At 38.8% G+C, this 26583-nt stretch overlaps 1 protein-coding gene across 1 annotated transcript; it reads right to left on the minus strand.

Annotated features, from left to right (window-relative positions):
* Nucleotides 1-1231: 1231 nt before the first annotated feature.
* Nucleotides 1232-26583, minus strand: LOC140237691 (endothelin-converting enzyme 1-like). Its single transcript, XM_072317618.1, has 17 exons — nucleotides 26372-26583; nucleotides 22772-22957; nucleotides 20604-20737; nucleotides 19110-19289; nucleotides 17312-17440; nucleotides 16205-16387; nucleotides 13483-13539; nucleotides 12127-12291; nucleotides 10596-10682; nucleotides 9962-10086; nucleotides 7040-7262; nucleotides 6474-6650; nucleotides 5668-5771; nucleotides 4146-4256; nucleotides 3163-3355; nucleotides 1982-2220; nucleotides 1232-1359 (listed from the first exon to the last, which is right to left on the minus strand). Exons 2-17 carry the CDS (start codon nucleotides 22908-22910, stop codon nucleotides 1260-1262), a joined length of 2346 nt encoding a protein of 781 aa, XP_072173719.1. The 5' UTR covers nucleotides 22911-22957; nucleotides 26372-26583; the 3' UTR covers nucleotides 1232-1259.

Consider the following 26583-nt stretch of genomic DNA (forward strand, 5'->3'; position numbering starts at 1 on the left):
AATCCCACTCACATAAAGGAAAAATGCTGAGATTCAAATGGAACTACAAGTTCAGTGATCGATACCAGAAATTTGCAGCTATCGTCGTCAAATGTGAACGATGCAGAATGGTTGTGCACTAAGGAAGGGGCCCGCACCTCATCATCCCGCGCTCCCATAGACAAACCATGTAAAAGATGTGTGCGGGTGACCGTGATGATACTGATAACACATATTCCTTACATAAATTTAAGATTTTCAAGAAAAACTGTTTGGTTTTCACCTCAGTTTGCTTGGTTGTGGTAACCTTGCAAAGTTTCAAGCATACTGAACACAGTCTCGGTTGTACATTTTTGTTCAGTGCACTTGCAGCAAATTTTACGCAGGGTGACGATATAAGGGCCCCTGACGAGGTGCGGGTACCAAAATATACATCCCAGCGTTGTAACATATTTCCCAGAATTCTCTGAGATAAGGTCAAGGTGATGTTTCTCTCTTCACACTTTCAGTGCCAGTGACTTTTGAGAGTGTATACAATGATACAGGGTTTTCTGTGCCAACTGTCACTCAAAGCACACAAAGGATTGAAAGAAATGACAACTCTTGGTTTGATTTATTTCACGGTAATCTTTTGAAAGTTTCAATGAATCAGTGGAAACTTGAATGAAATCAAAATCAGGCAAATAAATACGAAAGTCACAGATTTTTTGGAGGGTAAAAAAAGGCAGAAACAAACACAAGGTAGAAACAGACAAGTCACGAGAGAGGGGTTAACCAAACTGGCCACAACTTGCAGACTTGTCTGTTTGCATTTCACACAAAACTTCATTTAATCTTTTAGCTTCTTCTGATTCATTTTTGTTTCTTTCTATTCAAGGTCCAACCTTGTGCTTTATCACACAGAATGAATGTCTGCATGCTGTATCACAATTCCACACAAACAGATCATTTCAATCACAAGGCAAGGTAATTGCCAGATTTTGTCACATCTGCTCAGGACAATGTGGAATGCACTCTCTCATGTATGGACTGAATCAAGGATAGGCATCCATTTTGATTCGGTAGTCCTGTTTCCAATCACAATGGGACAGGCGACACAAGAAACTGTGACTTCCACATCCCATGCCCAATTCACTTTAAATTTTCACTGACTCATTTAAATTTCCATGATGTTTATACTGAGGATAACTTGACACAAGAGTTTTGGTGTCCCTTCAAAGTGTGCTTGATGGGAAGGGCTGGGGTGGGGTGGGGGGTGGGAAGAGGGATAAAGTTGCCGATCACCACACTGTACACTTCTTGTCTGCATTCATCGGTGTTCCAGCTGAACAGTTGTAGGCTTCTGCAAATTCAGGCATGTTTGAGACTGCACCATTTACTCTGCAGATATGAAAAAGAAATGGAAATGGCTATATGAGTTTCTGTCAAACAAATTTCCTTGCTCAGGTTTAGTCACTGCTAGAAGAAAGAATATTAACAATTAATCATGAAAAAAAAAGGAATGCAGAAGACCTCTTATATCTGAGCTACAGTAAAGTCTTGCTGCATTACGGATGAATCAGAAGAATGATTTGCAGTAAGACAGAACATTTATTCCTTGCAATCATCATATCACATGATTGTTATGACAGAACTGCAATCAACACTCAAAATATAATCAGTATGTCATGTGCGACAGCCTTACACAATATGACTTCTGATTAACAAACTGCCCTACATTGGCATAAACAAGCACTGAATTGATCAGTGTTTTAGTAGTAGCCACAACAAAAGAAATCATGGGCATACATACTCAAGCAGGATTCGAGTCTGTTTACGTCAAATGTAGAACAATTTATTACTCAGTTGCAATGAAAACAACTCAACGGAAGGATTTCATGAATTTGAATGATATGACCGCTCTCCGGGTTACATACACTACCGCACAAATAGGAGAGCAGGGGAGAGGAGTAATACACCACAAAACCAGAAGTGACACATTATTGATAAGTAGCTGTATCACCTGTATTTTTCTGCCGAGTGTGGGTCTACGTAGACGGACAATTCTGCACGCTGAGGGGTGACGAACGAACACCAGACCTGGCTGAAGCCAAGGAAAAACAGCTGGTCATCGGTCAGTCCGAGGGACGGCAGCTGGCGAGTCTCGTTGTGGGACTGTCGCCACACCTGGTAGGCCTGGTAGGCAATCTTCAGCCCGCCGTTGTCGGCGATGTTCTCGGCCAGGGTGTACTCCCCGTTGAGCTTTTCCGAGAGGAGGTGTATAAAGAAGATGGATTATCCCGTTGAGGACAGACTAATTTGCTATAACATGCATTTCCCAAAGACATTTATCCGAGTATACTTGGGACTTGTCCTCAATGGGTTAACATTTCAAGTTTGTTGGCGAATACACAGGTAAGGGTTTTCATAATTTTACATGAAAATCAGAGCAATATGTTTGCATGCGTGATACTTTTCATCCTGCAAGTCTTTTGGGAAACATTCCAAGCAAACCACTCTACTCCTACATTCTTAAAGGTATTTTTTCTATCCTTAAGATGGCTTGATCTGTCCATCACACTGTTATCTTGTACAAGTAATTAGGTAGTGCATTCTTGTCCATCATGATCTGTTGATGGAATTATGCTCCACTCTACTGAGTCTTTTCTTTTCCAAAGTGCTGCATTCGTTATTCCGTATTAGTCATTTTAGCCAGAGACAACTTGATGGTGAATCTGTCCCATGCCTGCTCCTTTTTTTTTTCCGAGTTGATAAAAGTATTTTGTGGTCTGAAAGTATTTGCCAGATTTGTCCTCCCTTCAAATTGCAGCAGTTGGATCTGTATGCTGTCCGTATACTACATGGAAATGACTGAGGTGATCTTACGCACCCACCCATGCGCAATATGTAGAGTTCAAACTAGGTCATGCTTTCGGTGCCGACCTGTGCACTTTAGGTAATGCATAGTTATCGTGCAGCAGGCATGGGCAGAGCGTATATGCAGCAATCACATTCTAATCTTGCCCTTTTTATCATGACTAAAATGCAGTCACTTCGCGAAAAAAAAACCAAAAAAAAACACACAAAACAAAACATGTATTTTAAGATTAACAGTGGGACTGCAGTTTGAGTTTTTAGTTATAGGTGACTGGCAGAATCAAAGCAATAAGAAGTGTCTACACTTTTGACACTGCTGGTACTTACATGATGGCTTCCGACCTTGTAGGCTGAGTACTGGTCCACCATACACACCGTCTCATTCTCGTAGGCCTCGGCAGACACATTCCCCCACCAGTCCCTGAGGTTACCCTCGAGGTCAAACTTTCGGCCGTGGTTGTCGAATCCATGGGTCATCTCATGACCCATCACCATGCCAATGGCCCCAAAGTTCATTGACCTGACAGAGAAGGGGGAGGGGGGAGAGGGAGGAAGGGGGTGAAGAATTGCTGAGGAACACAGGCATGGATGAGGCCAAAATTCTGTCTGTTTTCTGGTTTCATTCACAAAGATATGATATGGTTTCTGAGCAGACAAACTTTCAAAAAACATTTACTGATCATTTAAAGATGAAATTTTCTTTAAGAACATTTTGCAGACTTTCCGTATCACATAAGAACTGTTTAATCGTGGGTAAGCTATGATGTATGTATTTATGTCATTGTCTGAGAAAAGCAGCTCAGTGCAGTACAAATAATTTCCACTGTCATTTTAAATCAAAGAAGGTAAAAAAGCATCACTTAGATGATATAATCTTTATCTAATTTAAACCAGGGTTTGATGTCGTGTTGAATTATTTCAATACAGCATGTTCAAATACAAATATGAGGTGGAACAAAAGACTACATTTGAGCAAAAGATGATTAATTATGCACAATTTGCATTGCCCTGCCTTAGAGCTCACTTCATAACTGTTCATTAGATCACAACCTGTCTCTAACCCCTCAGTATTTTCCATTAATAATTATATTGATTTGTGCAAAAAACAAACAATACAAGTAGATGGTGCAAATGCCATCCAGTATTGCAGAAAAACAAACAACTGAAACATTCAAAACCTTCAAATATACAATACAGTACAGTTCATTGCAATGCATTGTTTCAACTCCTGTATCAGTCACCAAAATATGTAATGCTAAACACGCACGCTTGCACAACAATTCTGCAAAAGCTTGCATCCGTGAACTTACATAGGGTACGTGACATCATAAAAGGGTGACTGGAGGATGCCTGATGGAAAGACTATTTCATTGAATGTTGCTGAGTAGTACGCATTGACCTCTGCTGGGGTCATGTGCCACCTAGATTTGAAAAACAAAAACAACATGAATACAACAAATATTCCTTTGTATACTTTTGTTCATGTTTTAACATTGCCTTACAGTTGTGAAATACATTGAATATAGTGGATGAGTATAAATGTGATAGTCTCAGCTCTTTCCATTCCTACCACAGTCTACCAAGTATAGTATCAAAGTGTGATGTCAAAGCCATTCATCGCCACGGAAAATAGTTCTAAACAACGTCACACAGCTAGAACATCTGTGAAGACAACAGTTACTGACAATGCTCGGCTGGAAAAAAGTTTGTATTTCAGTAGAATGGAGCTGCTCTTCAAGACAACCATGTGAAACAAAGTGACTGCTTGGGTTTATGCCGCCAACAGAAATAGGTAGGTAGCTTCGAGAAATTGAATTAAATTGCATGGCAGATTAACCTACTACATACAAAAACTAGCTAAATCCTGTGCAAAGGCTAGGGCGGTTTCAGAATCTCGCAGACGACAGGTTAAAAGACATTACATCCTAACATAACTTCCCCAACTTCACCATGGTATACAGATGTCGACTGCTTTTTTGTCGCATTGTTGGTCAGCTCAACTCCATGCTATGTCTCAGGGATAACAATATCAACAATGCCCCGATTGAAACACTCTATATCTGTTGGTTTACTTACTATATGAAATGAAATGAAATCTTACTTGGTCGATTAGGATTACACATCCCCGCAAAACTGCGCTATCCAATTCACCTGTCTGTGCTGCCATTGACATCTGCATTGCGGTCGCATTAGACAAGGGTCACCTCTTGACATACATGTATGTAAGCCAAGCGTTGGCAGTGTGTGTGTACGTATGTGTCACTACAAACCAAAAGAGGGCACCTTAGTATTACAGGGCATTTTTTAGTCCTATGGGATAATGTATACACCGAATATTTCGCAAGGTTTTTATTTTCGTGAATTTCGCGAGTCAGGTGCTTTTCGCGAAATTAAAGACACGCGAAAATACCGACTCTGATCCAGAGGTGAATGTGACATACACATGTACACTTCTCCGTTCAGTACAGGCTTCCACGATCGCGAATTTAACCACTCGCGAAATCGTCTGGAATTCCCGATTCGCGAAAATTTAGACTCGCGAAATATATGGCATATACAGTAGTTTGGACACAATGGGGCTGAAGGCAATCATAGAATTTATACCCCTGAAGGCCATCGCACACTATACGACTTTTGGTCACACAACTGACGGATTTTGGATCTGAAATAAAACAAACATGTTTATTCTGAGGCTACTGTGATTATTTCGGATCCAAAGTCAGTCAGTCGTACGACCAAAAGTCGTATAGTGTGCGATGGCCTTAATTTCATCCACTCAGAATAGAGGATTTATCATAATGAGGAATATAAAGGACTACCATAAATGCTTACTCTGTTCGGTCGACTGGCTTGCCGAGATGCTTTCTCATCCACTGCAGATTGTAATCCTTCAGATTCAGGGCGTTCTCGAAGCGATTGGAAGACGATATGTTTGCCTGGAGGTATAATGATATTTGAGGAATATTCAGCCGAGGGAACATAAAATGAGTTAAAGAATAACCTATACTCTTGCATCAGTAATTGCTGTGCATATGTTGTCTGCAGATAATACAAGCCTTAGCACGTAATGTCACACTTTATATCTGATCAAAATTCTGTCATACACAGATATACTGTATACGCCAAATATTTAGCGAGTCTAAATTTTTGCGAATCGGGAATTGCCGGCGATTTCGCGAGTGGTTAAATTCGTGATCAAGTCCTGAACTGAACGGAGAAGTGCACACGCGTACGTCACATTCACATCAGAATCAGAGTCAATATTTTCACGTGTCTTTAATTTTGTGAATAGCACCTGACTCGCGAAATTCACGAAATTCAAAACCTCGCGAAATATTTGGCATATACAGCAGTCCACTTAAAAACATCAATGCTTTCTCACATATGATCAGGCAATTTATAAATGATAAAAAACAAAAAACAAGAACCAAACCCAAAAAGCTGCAAGACATTCAAACTTGGTAATCTACCAATAGTGAAATTTAAAACTTCCATCTATCTACCCATTCCCCCCACCTCCATCCATCTAAACACAGTGGGAAGGGGGCGTGGCCACGTCATGTTAACAAGAATAGATATTTACCTCCACTGTGTTTTTTTTAAAATTTCAACGCTGTGAGGTTCTCTTTTCTTCTTACTGTGGCATAGTAGTCGTCCAGCTGCTCACGGTCCTCGATCCACACCGGGAACCCAATCTTTGGCTTGATGGCCTTCGCCTTCTCGGCCGCTGCCGCTTTGGTTTCGTTGTCCATCCACATGACATCAGGGATGTTTTCGAGGAATGCGTTTCGGATGTACTGGATTAGATCATCCGTCTATCAAAACATGTGAAAGCAGATGTTCTGCTATTTATCAAACTGACTGGCCTTTGGGGCCACTGAAATGTAGGATTTAAACAAAAGCAATAAACTTCCAAATTTTTAGACTTAACATCATCATGACTGCTATCATTGCTATTCATATGTTATCATTATCACTACTACTATCATTATTATCAACATTATTATCTATCATTATTAAAATCACAATTGTTACTGTTGTTGTCATTGGTGATATTGTTATCGTTATAATTATCTCATAATAACTATCATTATTCTCATCACTAATATCAGCATCATACCAAAAGATGCTAAATTTTCTACTACTGGTCTCAGTCTCTGAGAGAAAGCACTGCCACGCCAAGTGTTCGACACAGTGCACTCACCTCGTTCTTCAACAGCGGCGTCACCATCTCCCTGACAAAGAGGGCGCCAGTCACAAAGCCAAAGTCATTGTCTGTGCGCTTGAGGCAGGTCTCCCACAGCGGGAAGGAGCTGTTGGAGCCGCTAAAGATAGCGTTGTACTCCTGGATGATCTCGTCGTAGATTCTGGGGAGGTACTTCAGCATGGGCTTTATGGCGCACCAGTTGAGGTAGTCGGCAAGGAGGCTTATTTGGGGGGAAGCGGTTTTGAGAGACTTTAACATGCAGAGGTTTTGATTTAAAAGGTCATATATCCGTTTTACATACGTCACAAAATTTTGCACACTTGAACAGATAATGCCTCGCAACATCATGTATGAAATCTTAAAGTAATAAATGACAACTGTTTAAAAAAAAATGAGAAACTTACTCCATGTCATTTGAGAATACGCTCCCCTTTGGTATTGAGAATATAACAGTGTGAATTTTGAGTAACTTCACTGGACTTCAATAGTATTGTTCCTCTCCATCATACAGAAGTTTCTAGTTTTATTATTCAGAGGAAAGGTCTGAATTATCTACCACTACAATATACAAGCCTATGGAAGACATACACTTTTCAGGGTTGCAATAAAGGGACACATACCTTTCATGCATTGAATTCCCCACACAGACACAAATACTTACCATCTACATTGCACATTGGCAGTATGCACTTTATCTACATTTGTAGTTCAAGCCACATAGAAATTAATGATTACATTAAACATCAACATAAATGTATAACTTAGAATAACATCTAGCATTTTCCTAAATCATGATATGATCAGTGACACGTTTTAACAGGTCAACATACAATTTCTACTTGACATGAAAAAAACAATAATCCAGCACTTGAAAGCACGTGGGCTGCAGAGCTGCAAACACATGTACAGTTCGACCTCGATTATCCGGCCTCCTTTTATCCGGAAATCTCTATTATCCGGACGTGTTCACGCAGTGAAGGACTTTTTTTTTCATCCAAAAATTGAGAAAAAACTGTGACTTTAAACTCAATCAAAATTTCTACAAAACTCACACGATATTCCCGACAGAACTAACATAAATTCACACCACATTATCATCGTAAAAGAAAGGGATTACAATTTTGCGCAGGCTAGCATAGATTACACCACCGTTGCGGGGTACGCTACCTGCCTAGCTGCCAGTGCACTGGGACGGCAGCTTGGACGGCAGCTATATACATTAACATTGTGTCTCCCATAGCCGGCCAATTCACTTATCCAGATGAGCCGGATGGCCGGATAATCGAGGTCGAACTGTATTAGGACATCAATGCAGTGATATAATTGATGCAAGAAGAGCATACATGTATGTCAGTGTTTCTGTATCCAGTACTGAAGATTAGATTATCAGGTAATGCAGTGCTAAGGTGTATTTCTTGAATGAATTACAGTCCAACCCCTGTTATCCACCCATGTCGGGACTGGCGCCCAGCCAAAAAAGTGAGATATGCTTAAAGGTAGGGAATCCCATTTGCATGCCTTAAATGAAGAGTTGTATAAACACAGTGGTATGTTGAAGAGAGTATCATTTTAGAAACTCCCTTAAAGTAATGAAAGTGGAAGGTAACATTTAGTACATTTTTAATGACCGTTAGATTTTGAATTGAATTTTTTTCGGGGCTCACCATAAATTCCAGTACATTACTAGGCTACCTTTGCAGACCCATGCAATGCATGTGTGTCCATCATGTAAATTTTGTGAATAAAGTTCATCAAAACTTACAAACATTTCTATATACATTCTTGCTACACACTCTATATGTTATTACATCAGCTCATATACTTTTAGATTTGTGTTTATAGATAAAAGATACAGAAGACTGCAACAAAAAGGCTTAAGTGTGGCTGACACACAGAACTACTGAGTAGTTGAGTTTTGTGCATTATTCAAATTGTAGATAACTGTTGACTTCCAAATTTCTAAGCAGTGGCCTAAACAAGTCCACTGAGGTTCATATTTAATGTTTTGCTGCATTTTAGGAGTTCTGTAAAAGGTATCCCCTACCTTTAAAGGGTGGGTACAGTTCTGGTTGAGGTGAGGATTTAGCCTTAATCGTTTTGTGAGATAGTCAGAAACCACTTTATGAGATGTCAAAGAGCATGCAATTCTAAGGGGCATCAAAAGTTTATTTGATGAAAATCGGTTTTGAAATGGCTGAGATATCCAAAAACAAGGTGAAACAAAGAGATCCCAATAAAAGGCGTGGCCTGTCGCCTTTTATTATTATCACTTTTTTGATATCTAAACCATTTGAAAACCAATTCTCATCAAATAAACATTGAATCCTTCTTAGAAATATCACACATACAGAAAAATAGAAATTCCATCAAAAATGGATTTGAAATAGGAAAAAATATGGAATCTGCAAGGAGGACTAGGCTGCAGTTGCTAAATCATCAACCCGAATAATAATTTCTGTCATATTATGCGACTGCCTCTGAATTTCCTCAATAGTTTGAGCACAATGTGATCACATAAATCACATTTCATGGTTAATAATTTGGCAACTACACCACACGCCCCTCCCCCTCAAAAGACATCATCATGAAGATAACACAACTTTATAAACATCATATGCAGGAAATAACTAAATCTTTTTTTTTATTAAATATCATATAACAAGAAGGGTCATTTTACAAAGCTTTATGGGACAGTCAAAAGTGAGGCAGTGACATAATCAACTACAATACAAGTAAGACAAATAATTGCTTCAAGAAAATTTTGAACTAAAAAAAAAACAAACAAAGTTTTCTAGATATTCTCGTTAGATATGGTCCTGGATCTCTTCATTAAAATTCTCTGATTATGGCCTGGAAATGTGTAATAATTAAAGAAAGGGGAAGGGGAGGGGTTTTAAGGGAAATCATGAGAGAGTTCACCTCTTTGGCGTCTGCTCTAGAAGGCCATTCAGTTTTTCGAAGTAAGCGAGGGATGGAACCATGACATCTTGGTCCAGAGGAATGTTATCAGCAAACATTTCGTTGACATACAGGCTGATGTTGATCTGCAGGGAATATAATAATACATCATCTCTGTCTTCCAGACAAACTCCGCACTGTATGACATGACACCCACAACACATGATATCTTCACTCTACTGCTATTTGAATATGAAAAGCATGAAAGCACACTAGAAAGTGACAAGAAAAGCACATTTAGTCTGTGTTAAGATGTGTTGCAGTCACTCAAACATCCCTCATACTTTTTTTGTTGTTGTTCTACTTTTTGGAGGTTTCTCTACAACATTCATGTAATTATACAGATTGCACTGAATGAACTAGGAAGGAGAATATTATTCTACAATGTAGAAAGCATGAAAATTCAGTAAAGTGTCATCTGAAAAAAAAAAAAAAATGGTAAAGACATAATATGTAGCGTAACATTGGCACAATTCCGAAGTCTATTTAGGCACCAAATACACAATTTCTGGGTAAGAATGCATCAATGCAAAGTCTGTCTCCAGAATTTTATGAACGGGTAATGCTGATCTTTAACCTCTCACCAAGGACTCACCAAGGGAAGCATGTCAGCGAATTCTCTGAGGGGCATCTTGTTGTAGAGCTTCACCGGGTCGTCTTGCACATCCTTGGGGATGTAAATCTGTGATGAGAAGCGAGTGAGCAGGTGAGGGTTCATTTAAAGTGTTTTCACGCCTGTACGTCATTTTTCATCGTAGTCCACGTTCGCAAGGTCTGCTTGATTCTGGGCATGAATTTCTATTCAATGTGGATGACTTCAAAGGCAAGGTGGTGCTTGATTTGATCATTTATTCATATTTCCACCATGGTGAGTGGGTGTACATGTACATATCTCCCCTTGTACCTAAACATACAGGGAGGAGCATGTTTGACTGGTGTGCCATGGAGTTAGTGACAAAGTTGTTTTATGGATGGACATCTTACAGATAGTGAACAGCAAAGGAGACGTGTCTAATGTCCAAACACTGCCTACATTTTAACCCCTTGAAGACAGACTGATTTTGCTATAATACACATCTAGTATAGACACCTGCCCATCAAGTATACTCAGGACTAGTCTTCGACAGCTTAACATGTTTGGAATGTGTTTCAGAAAGACAATTACGAAAGTTCTCGCCCTGTATGGAAATAGATATGCGCAGATTCCTTTCAACTTGTTATTGTAGAGAAAGGCTTCGTCTTTCAATTTGACTTTCCTGAAATATCTTTCTGACTTAAAGGGGATCAGATGGCTAGTAACTGATCAGTGGGAATCAGTGGGAATGCTGGGGGATGATTGTTCCAATCCTTGTGGGATTCATTTAAGAGTATATTATGTATCTATTGCTGTGTGAAAATTATTTGCTTCAGAATGGTCTCATATTCAAGTAATATGCAGTTTAATGTTTCCAGGTTAGCATGCCTGTACAGTGACGGGGCCATTAAACTGCACATTACTTGAATATGAGACCATTCTGAAGCAAATAATTTTCACACAACAATAGATATAAAATGTACTCTTAAATAAATCCCACAAGGATTGGAACAATCATCCCCCAGCATTCCCACTGATTCCCACTGATCAGTTACTATCCATCCCCTTTAAGCTTGTCTCTGAGCATTACTGATTTACCCTACTCAACACCAGACCAGTTTAATTAACCATCTACCGCATAAATCTTTGCTGTGATGTAGACGAGACACACTAAAAGCTTGTGACATGGCTATCATTTGCGAGTCATGTGTTTCTCTTACTGTTACTCTACGTAGGTAAAATCACACATCCAACAGGTGACATCATTAAGTAGGAGAAAAAGAAGGAACCTGCCAATGATTTGAATCCTTGACCTTCTGCTTAAATACTGGGCAGTGGCCCTCCTACCCAAGCTCCAGCAAGTTCACGGCAGTGACACATGAACATTGGAATGAATATCCAATACCTCGGCTCTACTTCGTTCTGTCTATGTCTTACTCATAATTCATTTGCCCCAAGAACATTTAGCACTATGTCAAGGGACGCACTCTTGATGCTCAAATATCCCTCCATTCTGATGTAACAATGTCTGCCAGAGTCCAAGCATACTCACGTCGCTCAGGTTGGCTTCAAACTCTACGATGCTATTCATGCGGGCGACGGCGGGCGCGAAGTTGGAATGCTGGGAAATGTTGTGGATGTCCACAACCTCTCCGTCTGCGAGACTGAGTAGAACGATGACCTTGGCCCCGAGGGCTGTATAGGCATCCTCTTGAGTCTGGGCAGGAGAGAAAAGACGAAGAAGAAAAAAAAAATTCATGTTTGGGTACCGGTATATATCATCACACATCCCTGCAATACACTTTAAGTTTCCAGCCATCTGAACTTGATGTAGCACTATGACTGGTACATGAAACTCCTTGATTTGATTCTGTCATGAACTTTGGAATCTCACATGATATACATGTATATATACACCCTATTGTCTATGCAGTGGACTTCCCTTATAACAAAGTCCTCGGAACCGGCAGTTTCCTTTTGTTATATCAAGATTTTGTTATAACCAAACAAATAAACAATAAGAATAGATAAAGAGGATAATGGTGTGGGTGTAATTTCTACTTCGTTGTGTGAACAGGAATTTTGTCATAACCATGTTTGTTATAACGGGAGTGCATTGTACAATTATCATTTCATCCCCCCCCCCCAAAAAAAAAAGGGGGGTGGGAAGGAAGTGAACATTGAAAAGCAATTGTCATGAGCTTGGTTTTATTATCAAGATTGTCTTTATCTTTCATTTGAATTATTTCGTGGCTCTTACTACATGAAGCTTTCATATGGCTTTTCATGTTTTCTATTAAAGGTTTTACACTAATCTTGTTACTTTTCTCAGAGTATTTCACACCATCCATTTCTCTCATTTGTCCCTCATTTTTAAAGTACTGTACGAGCTGAAATTTTCGCAGTGGTTTTATTTTCGCGAATTTCGCAAATCGCCTTTGAACCGCGAAAATAACAACACGCGAAAATAACAACGCGCTAATAGCTAAGTTCAGTTTAGACCCTCGCAACCGCGAAATTAACAACACGTGAAAATGTCCTCCAAGTAGCAATTCGCGAAAATATCTGTCCGCGAAAATTTCAGCTCGTACAGTAATACACTGTTTCTTTTTCCATATTCCTTGACAGATAAGATTTCTACTTCATGATATAAGATTTTCCTTCCTTGGTTACCATATATAAATCTCATATTCATTTTCTATTTTGCCCAAAAGATTCATGGTATTCCCATGCCAAACAAAAGGGAGAAAAAAAAAATGCACCAAGCAACAAAGGTAACAGATTCACCCTATTTTCAAGAATCATGAACAGTAAGAAAGATACAGAACATTCACATACTGAGGTAAACACTGCACTAAAAAAAAAAAAAAAAAAATCCTATTTTACATCATTTCTTGCCAATACTCACTGTGTCGTTGTCTGAGTAAAACTCTCTTGCAGCAAATCCTATACCATTTTGGTAGAACTGGACAAAAAGACAGAAATGGAAGAAGAAAATCAGTTTATCATCTGGCCAGATAATGCATTGCAATTTACTGCTGTACAGGCAATAAATGGAAACAGCCAATTGCTCCTTTAAAGGGATCGTAGAGTTTTGGTTGGGACCTAATTTCAGGTTTCTGACATTTTTGGTGGGATAATGAGAAGTCTCTCATGAAATATGAAAGAGCATGTAATTCCATGAGGAATTCAACGTTTAATTGATGAAAATTAGTTTTGAAATGGCTGAGATATCCAAAAAGAGCGATTCTAATAAAGTGTGGGACCCACACTTTATTACAATCGCTTTGTTTTACTTTGTTTTTGGATGTTTCAGTCATTCCAAACCCGATTTTCATCAAATAAACTTTGAATTCCTTTTAAAATGGTATGCTCGGTACTATATCATAAGTGCTTTCTTGGTATCTCGCAAAAAGTTAAAAGCCCGATTCTCATCTCTAACAATACTGTACTATCCCTTTAACTCAGTTTAACCATACTGATATTATTTCTGATCAATGTTTGTTACTTTTGCCTCAGCAGTTCATTATAGTGATCATGGGTTTGGAGAGAGAAAGGTTCACACATTTTCAGCATTGTATGGTAATACAGTTACATATATCATTTTTTACAATCCTTGAGGCCAGCTTGATCAGGTTTGTGCAGAAGCAAAGTAATCCTTGAGTGAGACACTGAACTATCTCACAGTAATGCTCTGTTGAAGCATGTATATACACGTGTACTTGTGCCATGATTGGAGCATTTGCGTGCTCTTTGGAGCTGTTTGAAGAGTCAAGATATTAATTCTTCACAGTACTGGGCTTGTTTCAAAGCAAATAAGTGAGCAAGCAACTTTTATATTACCGGCAGTAAATCTTCTTTTATTCATCCCAAATCTGTCATTATATGCACTTAATTGTCATGCATGCAACATAAGTATGAATGATCCAAAACAAGAGACCCGGGGGTCTTGCGCTCACCTCAGTATCACAAGTTCACCTTTCACACAGTCGCTAATCTAAATTACACACAGCTCTACTAAACTTTGACCATGCATTCTCAAGTAGAAGATGAAAATGTACAATTAGGGCCAAAATTTGGACCCCCCTCCCCCCCCCCCCCCCAAAGTATCATCACTTCTGGTTCTAGAGAAGAAGATTTTAAAGATTCCTTAATTTAGGGGTGGGGGTTGGGGGACCCTTAGGTGGGGCATGGTGCCCATTTTAACAAACTGAGATCCTAACCCCCTTGGGATGCTACCTGTCACATTCAGTGAAAATCCATAATGAGGTTTTCAAGAAGAAGATGAAAATGTACAATTTAGGCCCTAATGTGGACCTCCCCACCCCTCCCCCTGCCCCCAAGGGGGGCACCCCTGGATCTGTTATGAAACAAACTTGAAACTACAGTCATTATTGTACTAACTCATAGTATTAACTTAGCTCTATCACTTCTGATTCTAGAGAAGATTTTTAAAGATTCCGTAAAGGGATCATATAGTTTTGGTTGAGACTTAACTTCAGGTTTTTATCATTTTTGGTGAGAAAGTGAGAAACCTCTTATGAAATATGAGAGAGCATGTAATTACATGAGGATTTCAACGTTTATTTGATGAAAATTGATTTTTATATGGCTGAGATATCCAAAACAGAGCAATTCTAATAAAGTGTGGGACCCACATTTTATTACGATCGGTTTTTTTTTTTACTTTGTTTTTGGATGTTTCAGCTATTCCAAACCCGATTTTCATCAAATTAACTTTGAATTCCTCTTAAAATGGTATGCTCTGTACTATTTCATAAGTGTTTTCTCGGTATCTCGCAAAAAAGTTAAAGCCCAATTTTCATCTCAACCAATACTGTTCCATCCCTTTAATTTTGGGAGGTTTGGGAGGTGGGACACGGCGCCCATTTGAACAAATTGAGATCCTATCCCCCTAGGGATGCTACCTGCCAAGTTTGGTGAAAATCGGTCATGGGCTTCTCAAAGAAAAAAAAAGAAAGTACCATTTAGGCCCCATTAGGACCCCTCCCCACCCCCCTCCCCTGGGTCCCGAGGGGGACACCCCTGATTCCGCCATGAACAAACTTGAAACTACGGTCATCAATATACTAACTCATAATATTAACTTAGCTCTATCACTTCTGGTTCTAGAGAAGATTTTTAAAGATTCCTAAATTTGGAGGGGGGTTTGGGTTTGGGTTTGGGTTTGGGATTGGGTTTGGGTTTGGGTTTGGGTTTGGGTTTGGGTTTTCAAGAAGAAGATGAAAAAGTAAAAAGTATACACACGACGCACGACGTACAACAAATGACGGACGCCGGATGAAGAGCAATCGCAATAGCTCACTCTTCGGCTCAGGTGAGCTAAAAATATATACATGTATATTTCTGTACAAATATCACTGACAACTATCACTCGAACACCCACATGATAAATTTAAGTCTACATGAATGTGACGCATTGGTGTATGTAAGTACCGGTAAACAATGTACCTGTACTTGATACTCCACCATATGTTCAGCATACATAAACACGGCATGTAAGGGCCTGACTGTCGTCTGGTGATACATTGCTTCGTATCAATTATGGCTCTTTGAAGACCATTTTGAAGAAACCAAAGGGAGAAAACTAAACATACTTGTGCCCCTACCTGAATGATGTTTGCACTTGAGTTTTTCTGATCAGATGACAGGAACATGGAGAAGAGAGGGGCAGTGTCCAGTTTGTGGACAGCAAGGATGGCTTGGGTCAGATCGAAGAGGCCCTCGTCCCAGTTGTCCACTCCAGGGGTATCCCGGGGTAGCATGCTCCAACCACCCAGCTGATTCAGCAGCTGAGACAATGAGTGCATTATGTATAGAAATGGTGAGGCGGGTCAGGATGGTCATCGTCAATACATCTCTGTGCTGAAATCTCTCAAACTGAAGTGTGCTTGAAACTTCTTCGACACATACGCTTTTATCACTGATTTCAAAAGGACGTACACAGATCTCATTGTCCCATTCAAGCTGTACACACATGTGAATGACGCACCTCTTAAACATAACAAAAAGATAGACGCCAAAACTATCTTTCCATAACAAGAAAAACCAAGTGAAAGACCAGCCAATTTGCTTTTGGTCCTCAAAGCATGATTTTTGCAGATTTCACTGACTGAGAAATGTTGAACCATTTGTCGTGCATGTACAGCTGCATTGGCCACAATAATGAGCATCTTCAACATAAATGACAAATATTGATAGATCTGCATAATTATGTAATATTACAGTAACTACAGAGACAGAAACAACAATACTGGCAGCATCAGAACTGCAGGTATGTGTATTTTTTTATTTTTTTCATCTAAAACTCTGATGCAGGCCATGTATCAGAGGAAAATTTATTCAAAACTTGGCAAGAATAAGTGTGTTCAAAGATTTTGCAAAGGTCCTTCCAAATAGTTTGTAATAGAGCAGCAAAGTGATGATGCTACATTCTGATATCACTGCTTAGTGCTGGTTCCACTCAAAATACTCTTGCACAAGGTTTCCGGCAGTGGGTTGGAACCAGGTATGAGCATTGTTATAGCAACCTTCAAGTTCACAGCTATTTGGGCCAAGGGGGATTGTTTAGAACCAATTGCCATGGCGATGAATGGCTATGAACGGCAGTGAGATTTTGATGGAAGAGGAAAAAGGACAAAAAAAAAAAAAAAAACCTCTCCCCCCCCCCCAAAAAAAAAAAAACAGGAAAAAAAACTCTTCCCCAAACAACTAACTTTTTTGAGAGGTTCCGATCCAGCATTTTCCACCGCTGTGACGTTCATGCAGGCGCGATAGTAATCCTTGGCCTTACGCATAGCCTCGCTTTGTCCACCGTTGTACTCACTTCCTTCCTCTTCAATCAGCTATGGTGGTGGTTAAGAAAACATTATGAAAGGAGATTTATGGAGGCTTCTGTCATTGCTCTGTCATGATACACACTGCAAAAATAGGTAACGTTCTAAACTACATGTCTTTTATGGGATACGGGTGGTGGAGTAGTTGATGCCTGCATTCATATGAATAACATCTGGATATATATTTTTATGAATGTATGTGCATGCATTTGTTTATACACAGTGAAAGATGGATAGAATGTCTGATTTTGATGATTCAAAACATAATGACCTCTATACAGAGTGAACTTATTCATGTTTATCTGTTTGCCAGGGATACTCCTTTTCTGGGTAGATGCTCACAAATCTTCATACACAACTGAAGTTTATTGTCATCTATAAAAATGCAATAACCTCGGTGATTCATCACAATCCACAACCATATTGCACCAAAGAGAAATATGCTGTTGTAGGATTGTTTTCCTTACACAATGGGTGATTTCAAGTTCAGTGCTAGTGCTAGTGCTAGTGCTAGTGCTATCTCAGCACTAGCACCGGCGATAAAACCGAACTTGAAATCACGTCGTTGTTGGGAGTTGACCTCAAAATTATGACATATTTCCGGTTGCTGGTGCTGCTTTGGTGTTGAATGTCGTCTGCTGAACCGAGCTCCGCCGTCTGTGTTAGCGATTTACTTGCTTTTTCCCTATTGACTAACATTAGCCCCTAGGGATTATCATTTTCTTCATTTCAAGTTTGGTGTTGGTCTTAGCGTTGCCGTGCGAGACCCGTATTCACTTCCATAAGAGATGCACGTTTTACGTGCGAAGTCTATGCTAATGCAGAGGTTGCCCACGTAAAGAACACGAACACTCCAGACATGGCTATAGAAATCTGAGCCTGGGAGCAAAATAAAGATAATTCTGTTTTAAAGAAGGGATGAAATTTGTGGCATTCTAATCAGTCTTCCTTGTTATGTGCCTAAAACGAAGCAATTTTTACTACATCTTTTTATTTTTGACTTTAACTATGTGCCATCACTTTTTTCGTCGCACAATTCTTGCGGAGCTCGTGGTGCTGTGATTCCAACACCTAGTGCTGGTGATCAATAATTTTGATCGGTATCGCTTCGTTAATGTGACCGTCGGTGTTGGAGCTCGATTTAACGCTGTCATTTGGCGGCTAGCACTAGCACCAGCACTAGCACCGAACTTGAAATCACCCATTGTCATACCATCAATCATATTTATCCACAGTAATGCAATAACCATGCAAATTAATCACACTTTATTTGCTGTGTATTCATACAGCAATATACAATGAGATATACTTGATTAGTTTAGACCGATGCATTTTCTCCCAAGCAAGCTGCTTTGAATTTAATTTGGAGTACTGTTCCAATACATGACTAATCTGAAATGATAACATATGGTGCGACAATCTTCATCGTCTGCACTTCATCATGACATCTCATTTCACAAAAATAAACAAACCCCACCATCCTGCATACATGTGTACATGAAAATTAAAAAAGGGGATGATTTTGTGGCCTAACAAGTCTTCTCACTGACGTAAGCAACAAAACTTTCTGAATTCCTCCTTTTTTCTTACATAAAAGGAAAGAGAGAGAGAGAGAAAGCATGTTATTCTTTATATCAAAATTTCGTTGTGTAGCACAAAGCCTGGATTGAGCTCTTACTCTTTTTAACAGTTTCTGGTTTCTGGCGTAGACTTGTTGAAAAGTGCCCCACTTCGAGTGACCCTCTGGTATTTCGTTGTTATTGATCCAGTTTCCACATGAGTACTGGTAGAAATCCTGGCATGGGTCTGCAGTCAGGTCCATGGAGTTTTCTATAGTTTTACATATGTCACAGGCACTCTGAAAAAAGAAGAGTAAAAGATATGACAATGACAAAAGAAAAACACATTTCTATACATCATCATTAATATTATCTATGTACATATCTGCTGAAAAATATGGGAGAAGCCTTCAATTTCATCTGTTTTTATTTATGTATGTCCATCAATCAGTAAACTAGTAAAATACTGTAAAAGTATGTCCCCCTAAAAAAATTAAAGTCGGATTTCCGCTTTAATAACTTTCAATATGGTTAAACTGTCCAAATGTTATTTCAGGGTCCAGAAGTATGACATCTTACCTATATTTTGCAGGAAACCACATTAAATTTGGTTAAGTGGTCACAGAGAAATAAGGATAGTTGTGAAGCATGTCATGGGTCCGTTTCTTCCAAGTTTAGCCCTTGGATACTCTTGGAATTCTGCATAATATGTGAACACAATAGCCAGAACTTGGAGGGAGGGAATTCCTGACACGACATGCTTTTAATACAAAGATCCTGATTTCTCTTTGACCACTGAAGCAAATCAGAGAGGGTTTTCTGTAAGAATGGGTGATAAGTTATAGTTTCATACCCTAAAATTGTATTGGATCGATTCACTATTTTTAAAGTTATCTTTGTGGAGGGTCCTGTTGTAATTTTTTTTTTTTTTTTTTTTTTGGGGGGGGGTGACATACAATACATCAGTTTCATCAATTGATACAGGCAAAAATTCATTCATCCATCCATCCATCTATTTGTCAATCTCAATCTATCCATTGATTTCTTTATTAAACTATCCATGTGTTAAGCTTTCCATTCATCTTTCTATCTTTATACAGCCTATCCATCTTTTTATCTATTTATGCCTTGATGAATCCATCTACAAGTCTGCCAACCTCTGCAGATCCAAAACATACTGAAGCACAATAAAAGATGCAATTAGAGAATAACGATCACTTTGGTTAAAAATGGAGAAAGCCTACAATCTAAGCATGCCAAATGAATTTCAGAAATCAATTAAGAACATATGTTCATATTTTTATGAAGAAACAAATTGTACTAAATATCAATGCACACATTTACTCCTTGGTAGCCCTGAGTCAATCTGTGCCTCCATCTCCACACACACATAAATTCTATAAATTTTGGTACAGACTTTGCAATAATCAGTGATTACATTCATCATAGTTCTAAAACTGATGGGTTGTGAAGTGCTAGCATTCTCACTTGAAATACAGATTTGTCTCTCATAAGCAGAAAATGAGTAAAGTGCAATGAACAATCCATAGCATTGAGGGGTGGGGGGATGAGGAGTGGTGATTGAGAGGGTAGGAATTTTGACCGACACTGACCACATAGTCCCTTGTGAAGAGAAGACAAATGAAAATGCCTGTGACAACGAGTAGGAGAAAGGACGCAAGCGTCATGATGGCCAGACATCGATCTTGTTTCTGCTCCTGGGCGATGGCGTAACGAAGCGCTGGCCCTGAAATGTGAGGTACATTTTGTAAAACAAAGGGACAGAAATGAATGCATACAATTTACTCATTGCAAGTTTTTTTTTACTGTTGTTGCTTTTTTTTTTCAAAAAAGGCAGAACTGGAAGTTTGCAGGTTTTAATGTTCCACAAATCTTCCCCAGCAAGAACAGCTGTATCCTCACAGCATACATACAATGTATATGCACAATTCGAGTTCAAAAGCCCTGAGAGTTTTGCTAGAGGGGTATTAAAAAAAAAAAAAAAAATATATATATATATATATATATATATATATATATATAGATATAGATATATAGATATATTACTACTTACATTTTGTTCCACTTCCATGTGCATTATGTTACTCTCTTTGCTATTCAAAGATTTTCAAGACTTCATATCAAATTGTGACCAAATTTACCTAAATCTATGTGTCACCTGAATATAAATCAGAAAACATTTTGCCCAATATATGAATGATGTGACCGCACTACAGTAAAGAGTGAATGAATTAATAAGTTTCCATTTGGGGGAGTACAATACGGGGGTTCAGAGTATACCAATGATCAATGCACAAACATTCAGTTATGAAACTACATGTGCACACAAAGATCCCACAAAGATTCAGGCTTCAGGCAGCAACCATCACACGTTTCTATGCACCAATGAATAAATCAAGCAAAATTGCAATGAAAATCTATGAAGCAACATCTGAACATTACAAGCAAAAGCATTAAAAAAAAAAAAAAAAAAAGAAAAAAAAATCAGCAAGCTACCATATAAATCAAACCCTGTAAAAGTATGTGTTTCAAAAACCACACAGTAAACCTCCCATACGTACCGGTAGAGCAAACGTCAGATGTACACTGGTACTGACAGTACGAGTGATTTGGGAGAAGCACTGGAGCAATGGAAAAATTTGCCTCAAGAGCATATTGCTTTGCTCTGTGCTACGAGACAGTGATGATTTACGATGGATTCAGAACTGAAGCACTTTTTTTTCATATTGGATATCATGTTTACGTGATTAGGTCAAAATGGTAGGGCACATTCGTAAACTTTCTCTCTACAAAGGGCATCACAGTGCTTGAATCTAGGCCAAATGCAATAAATTGTGAACTCTCAAGCCTATTACTATATTTTTCCCCCGTAACTGTCAGAAGATCGGGATAACTATCATCGCTTGTTTTTCTGGTACCACGATGCAGGAGTATGTTCGATTCAAATTTCACAAGTTCTCCCATCTCCAGTGATATCACAATCATGTACCAGATTTGATGAATTTAATAGCTGTTTAGTTTTTATTAGTGTATATGCACATTCTCACACACAAACACACACAAACACACACACACACACACAAGCACATAATACATGTATGATAATTTTCAAATTCTGAATTGTGGTTATGTTTTCTGTGTCAGGTATTATGAAGAGGGTGAATTATGTAATTGAGCATTATGTAAAGTTTTAATGGTATATTGTGAAGTATAATTAATAGAAAGAGAGTGGAAATTATAATTATGTACATAATTATGTATTGTATGTGTGTACAACTGTATGTGATACTACTGTACGTACAACAGTAAGTTTGTACAATAGTATTTGAGTAATATATTTTTTGCTGTCTCATATTTTACCAGTGAAAAACAAATCTGTCTCCATGAATGAACGGAAAAATCGATACTCATCATATCATCATATCATATCATATCATATCATATCATATCATATCATATATCATATCACATCATATCATGCCACATCAAGTCATTATCATATCTGTCACTGTATACAATAAACACCGTAGCGCAAAAGTGATTCAAAACATGACACACAGACTGAGCAAGAGAGAATGGAGGTACACCAAATGATGCATAAATGTAATAAACCATTAACAGGGGCAGATCCAGGAATTCCGTAAGGGGGGGGGGGGGGGTTCTTTATAAAATTTAAGGGGGTGCATGCACCCCTATTTTTTTCTTTTTATTTCTTTTAACAAAAAATAAAGGGGCGCGTAGCAAGAGCTACAGTACTCACTGAGATAGTAGTCTTCCATGCCATCTGAACCCCCATTTATCATCGGCTCTAGCTGATCCTTTTCTCCAAGTGTTACCATGGTGATGTATTCGTTCTGCTTCTTCTCAAATCTTCCTCTGTTTTCATGCCACCGTGCCATGCTCTCGTCATCTATGACACATTCCCATGTCCACAAAGGTCACAGGTCTAGGCCAGTAGATAGCATACATGCATAAATGAGTCTTTGATGTCTTTTATATCAAGCTAAACAAAATTAGATAAGATTTAAAGTGATGTGGTGAGTAAACAATGTGGAGAGTACATCACATGTCACATGATATTCATAAAGGAAAAGATTATATACAGTGATTCAAGGGTATCTCAATTCATTATTCCGGTATAGTTTAATGAGAGGAATACTTATATCAGACTCAAAAGGACACACAATACTATTAAAAATAGAATTGAGCAAAAGCTAGAAATGTCACTATGGCGACTGGTATGGCGACTGGTATGCCTCCGCCATAGTGCATGATTCTCCCAATACATACATGTACAGTTGTATGTCTATAGTACATACATGGGGACAGTGTGTGATGACAATTTCACATAATTGGCAAAATATCAAAATGACATGTTTGTCACAGATGTGTTGAATGTTCTTCTTCCTTGACCTAGGTTTAATTATATGAATGGGAGAGCATGTACAATGTATTTGAGGACTTTTACTTGACTCTGGTCTTTTTCTAAGTTCATGCATTGAGTGATTTTTCAAGGTATGGAGAAAAAGTGCAATTTCTGCGTTGAATAGTAAATTGTTACCATTATTACTTGGCCTTCGACCTTTGCTCTATGACTCTATAATCCATAAGAGAATCACTGTCAGGCAGAACATGCATAAATATGTACTAAGTTCCAAGATAACTTTAGCCACTTCCAAGATATGGAGAAAGAAGTAAAGTTCAGCACTTTCACTTGATCTTTGACCATTTTGGCAAAAAAAAAAAAAAAAAAAACTTCCAAGAGAATCTCTAATCGGTAATACATGTATACACCAAGTCTTACAGCAATTGCATAAATATGAGGGAAATAGTAAAGGTTTGAAGAGTTGACCTTGACCCCTGACATTTGACCCAATGAACCCCAAATTCCCTAGATATTGTAATCACTGCCAGTCAGTCATGCGTATACATGTATACTGCATGTATGTTCCATGAAGATACCTTGAACCATTTCCAAGATATGGAGAAAAAAAAGTGAAATTCAAACATTTTCACTTAACCTTTGACCTTTGACCTCATGACCTGAAACTCTAACCAGAGAATCTTGATTGGGTAGTACATGCATACACTAAGTTTCAAGAAAATATATTCAGGCATTGCATCGATATGGGGCAAAAGGGAAATTATGAGTATTTGACCTTGAACTTTTGACCTTTGACCTGATCATGTGCACCCAAAACAGGCGCGGTGGAGCACCCCAATTTGCATCTCATTATCGCCCCATTCTATTTGAATTTCCAACGGGCATCCACGGCTGCCCGAAACTGTGTGCATGAAAAAGTCAAATCTTTACCTTCTCCTTGCGCCGCTATGCGTGCCGCTAGTAAACTCAAACTTCCCACACTATCTAAGTTTTTAAAAACCTTCCTTTTGATGAAAAAATTATGAAATTTGCTGCACTAGAACTTGAGATATTAAAGCATTTTGAAAATCACCTCTCGCAAAACATGCTCTCTGTTTTTTTCCGACTGGACTATGGTCGGGCTCCAATGTGTCCGAAATTGGCAACATAAGTTCATCAGGCCTCAATCCATATATGGTGAAAGTTTTCGCTTGGTTCTACCTGTACTTTTTGAGAAATCAACTTGTTTCTACAGGGTTTGGAATAGAAAATTGTAGTCGGCGAAACAATTGAAAATGACGTCATTTTCTTTTCCCGTAATATTGGGCATGCGTGGTACGTGAGATTCAGGATTTCGTGCTCATTGTTGGTTTGCATGTGACGCAGTCAATTTTGCTGAGTGTCGCACGGCGGTGACTGCTGAGCTGCTGCCGCGCACGCTGCATGAAGCAATGCGTTGTGTGTGCTGTGACATGCAACGCTACAGTGACGCGATTATATATACATGGGACCGACCTGTACGCTTTGCGTTCGTGTCATTTTTGACATCACCTTCTGTTTTTTTCCGACACAACCATGGCCGGGAATATTACGGTATGAAATTTAAAATGTAAGCAGATAAATAAATTTTGGTGTACTTTGTTCGAATGGCGCTTTGGTTCCGCAATCGCACTTCGTGAATTTTAGGATGATTTTCGAGGCATATTTTTGGTAATTTTGCTCGCCAGGTTTTCGCTAAAATTTCACATTTTATCATTGTCAAATCCTTTAATATGTTATATGTGCATGTTCGGACATGTTTTCAAATTCAAACTAACTCAATTTTAATCCGAAAATAGGTTTCCTTAAATTGTTATTAGCTTGAGAAGTTGTTTACTTTTTCTCAACTACGCGAGTACATGTTTTTTACTTTATGCAAATGAGGCTCGGCTGCCGATGGATTTCTGCGAGATAATTGGGGTGCTCCACCGCGCCTGAAAAGTTGATAGGCACAACTTCATCCCCTCATACCTGTGGACACAAAGTTGATTACAGACGAATGGACGTACAGATGGACAACCCAAAAACATAATGCCTCCAGCACCACTTCGTGGCGGAGGTATAATAAAAAAGTACCCCAAAATTTGAAGTTTAACAAATACAGTCACAGCGAGTGTAGTGACCTGCAAGCGGAGCTGGGCGAGCTGTGTGCTGTGTGAGTCTACTGCTCGCTGTGACCAGCGAGGTGAGACGAAAACTCGCTGTGCTCAGTTCTTTGAAAATCGTAATTATTATAAACCTGCGATAATTTGTTGTAGCTATTGATGCAGTTTAACGAACTGCACCAATTCATGGGTTTATTCATGATTCTTTGCAGAAAATTCCTTCTTTCTTGTCTTAGCCTGTCTTGGTCTTACACAAACATATTGGGAAAGTACAGCTCACCTGGAAACTTTCCTCACTCAACGCTAGGTTGGCACACTTTTAAAAATCCCACAATTCCAAGCGGCAGTGTGTCACTTTTCAACTGAGAGTTAACAATCTTATGGAGTGTGTAGGATCTTTGATGGCATGAGCTTACACTAAAAATTGACCCCAATGCAACACACATACAGCGGCAACCTGCCTATAAGGTAAAACTCCTGTCGATTGAGTGGTCGCTCTAATACAGGTTTGATTTTACATTAATATAAAATATGCCTTCTGTACAATGATCATTCTATTTAAAAAAAAAATGATGGCAATTCAATATTCTGTCTAGATTTCTTTGGTGTTTAGATAATCTATTCAATTTTTGAGATGTTAGTTTTTCATTTCAAGAGTGATGGACAGGTCCATACACATTTTCTAGGCATTTGTATGACCCAATGCTGTCACAGTTTATGGCAATAATATCTTCCACAGTTCTAAGCAGAACTGAAAACACACACATTCCTAATGTGATATCCAGTATATTTAAAAAGAAAACAAAACTGAAAATATATGGAAATACAATACACAGTTTGGAGCAACACTTACCAAATTACGACCCACTAAGCATCCATTAGTATTGCACACAAGAAGCCGGTTCACGGGTCTCCACTTCCTCTGATGAAAGATTGCCCACTGAAAGAAAACAACAAAAAATCATTTAGCACAGGTACATAAATGCTGGGATTGAACATAATCTCATGCCAGCACAAAAAATGCCTGATGATTCTGACAATGTTAAAAGCTACCCTTTGGTTAAA

This window comes from Diadema setosum, chromosome 14 (genome assembly GCF_964275005.1).
Source record: "Diadema setosum chromosome 14, eeDiaSeto1, whole genome shotgun sequence".
In the NCBI taxonomy this organism is placed as follows: Eukaryota; Metazoa; Echinodermata; class Echinoidea; order Diadematoida; family Diadematidae; genus Diadema; species Diadema setosum.

Bases quoted from the DNA above. Each gene is read 5' to 3' on its own strand.
- LOC140237691 (XM_072317618.1), bottom strand. From the start codon at position 22,910: ATGGCACGGTGGCATGAAAACAGAGGAAGATTTGAGAAGAAGCAGAAC. The intron at 17,441-19,109 runs GTAAGAGCTCAA...CCACCACCATAG, and splicing joins ACCAGAAACTGTTAAAAAGA to CTGATTGAAGAGGAAGGAAG. The intron at 12,292-13,482 runs GTGAGTATTGGC...TCTCCTGCCCAG, and splicing joins TTTACTCAGACAACGACACA to ACTCAAGAGGATGCCTATAC.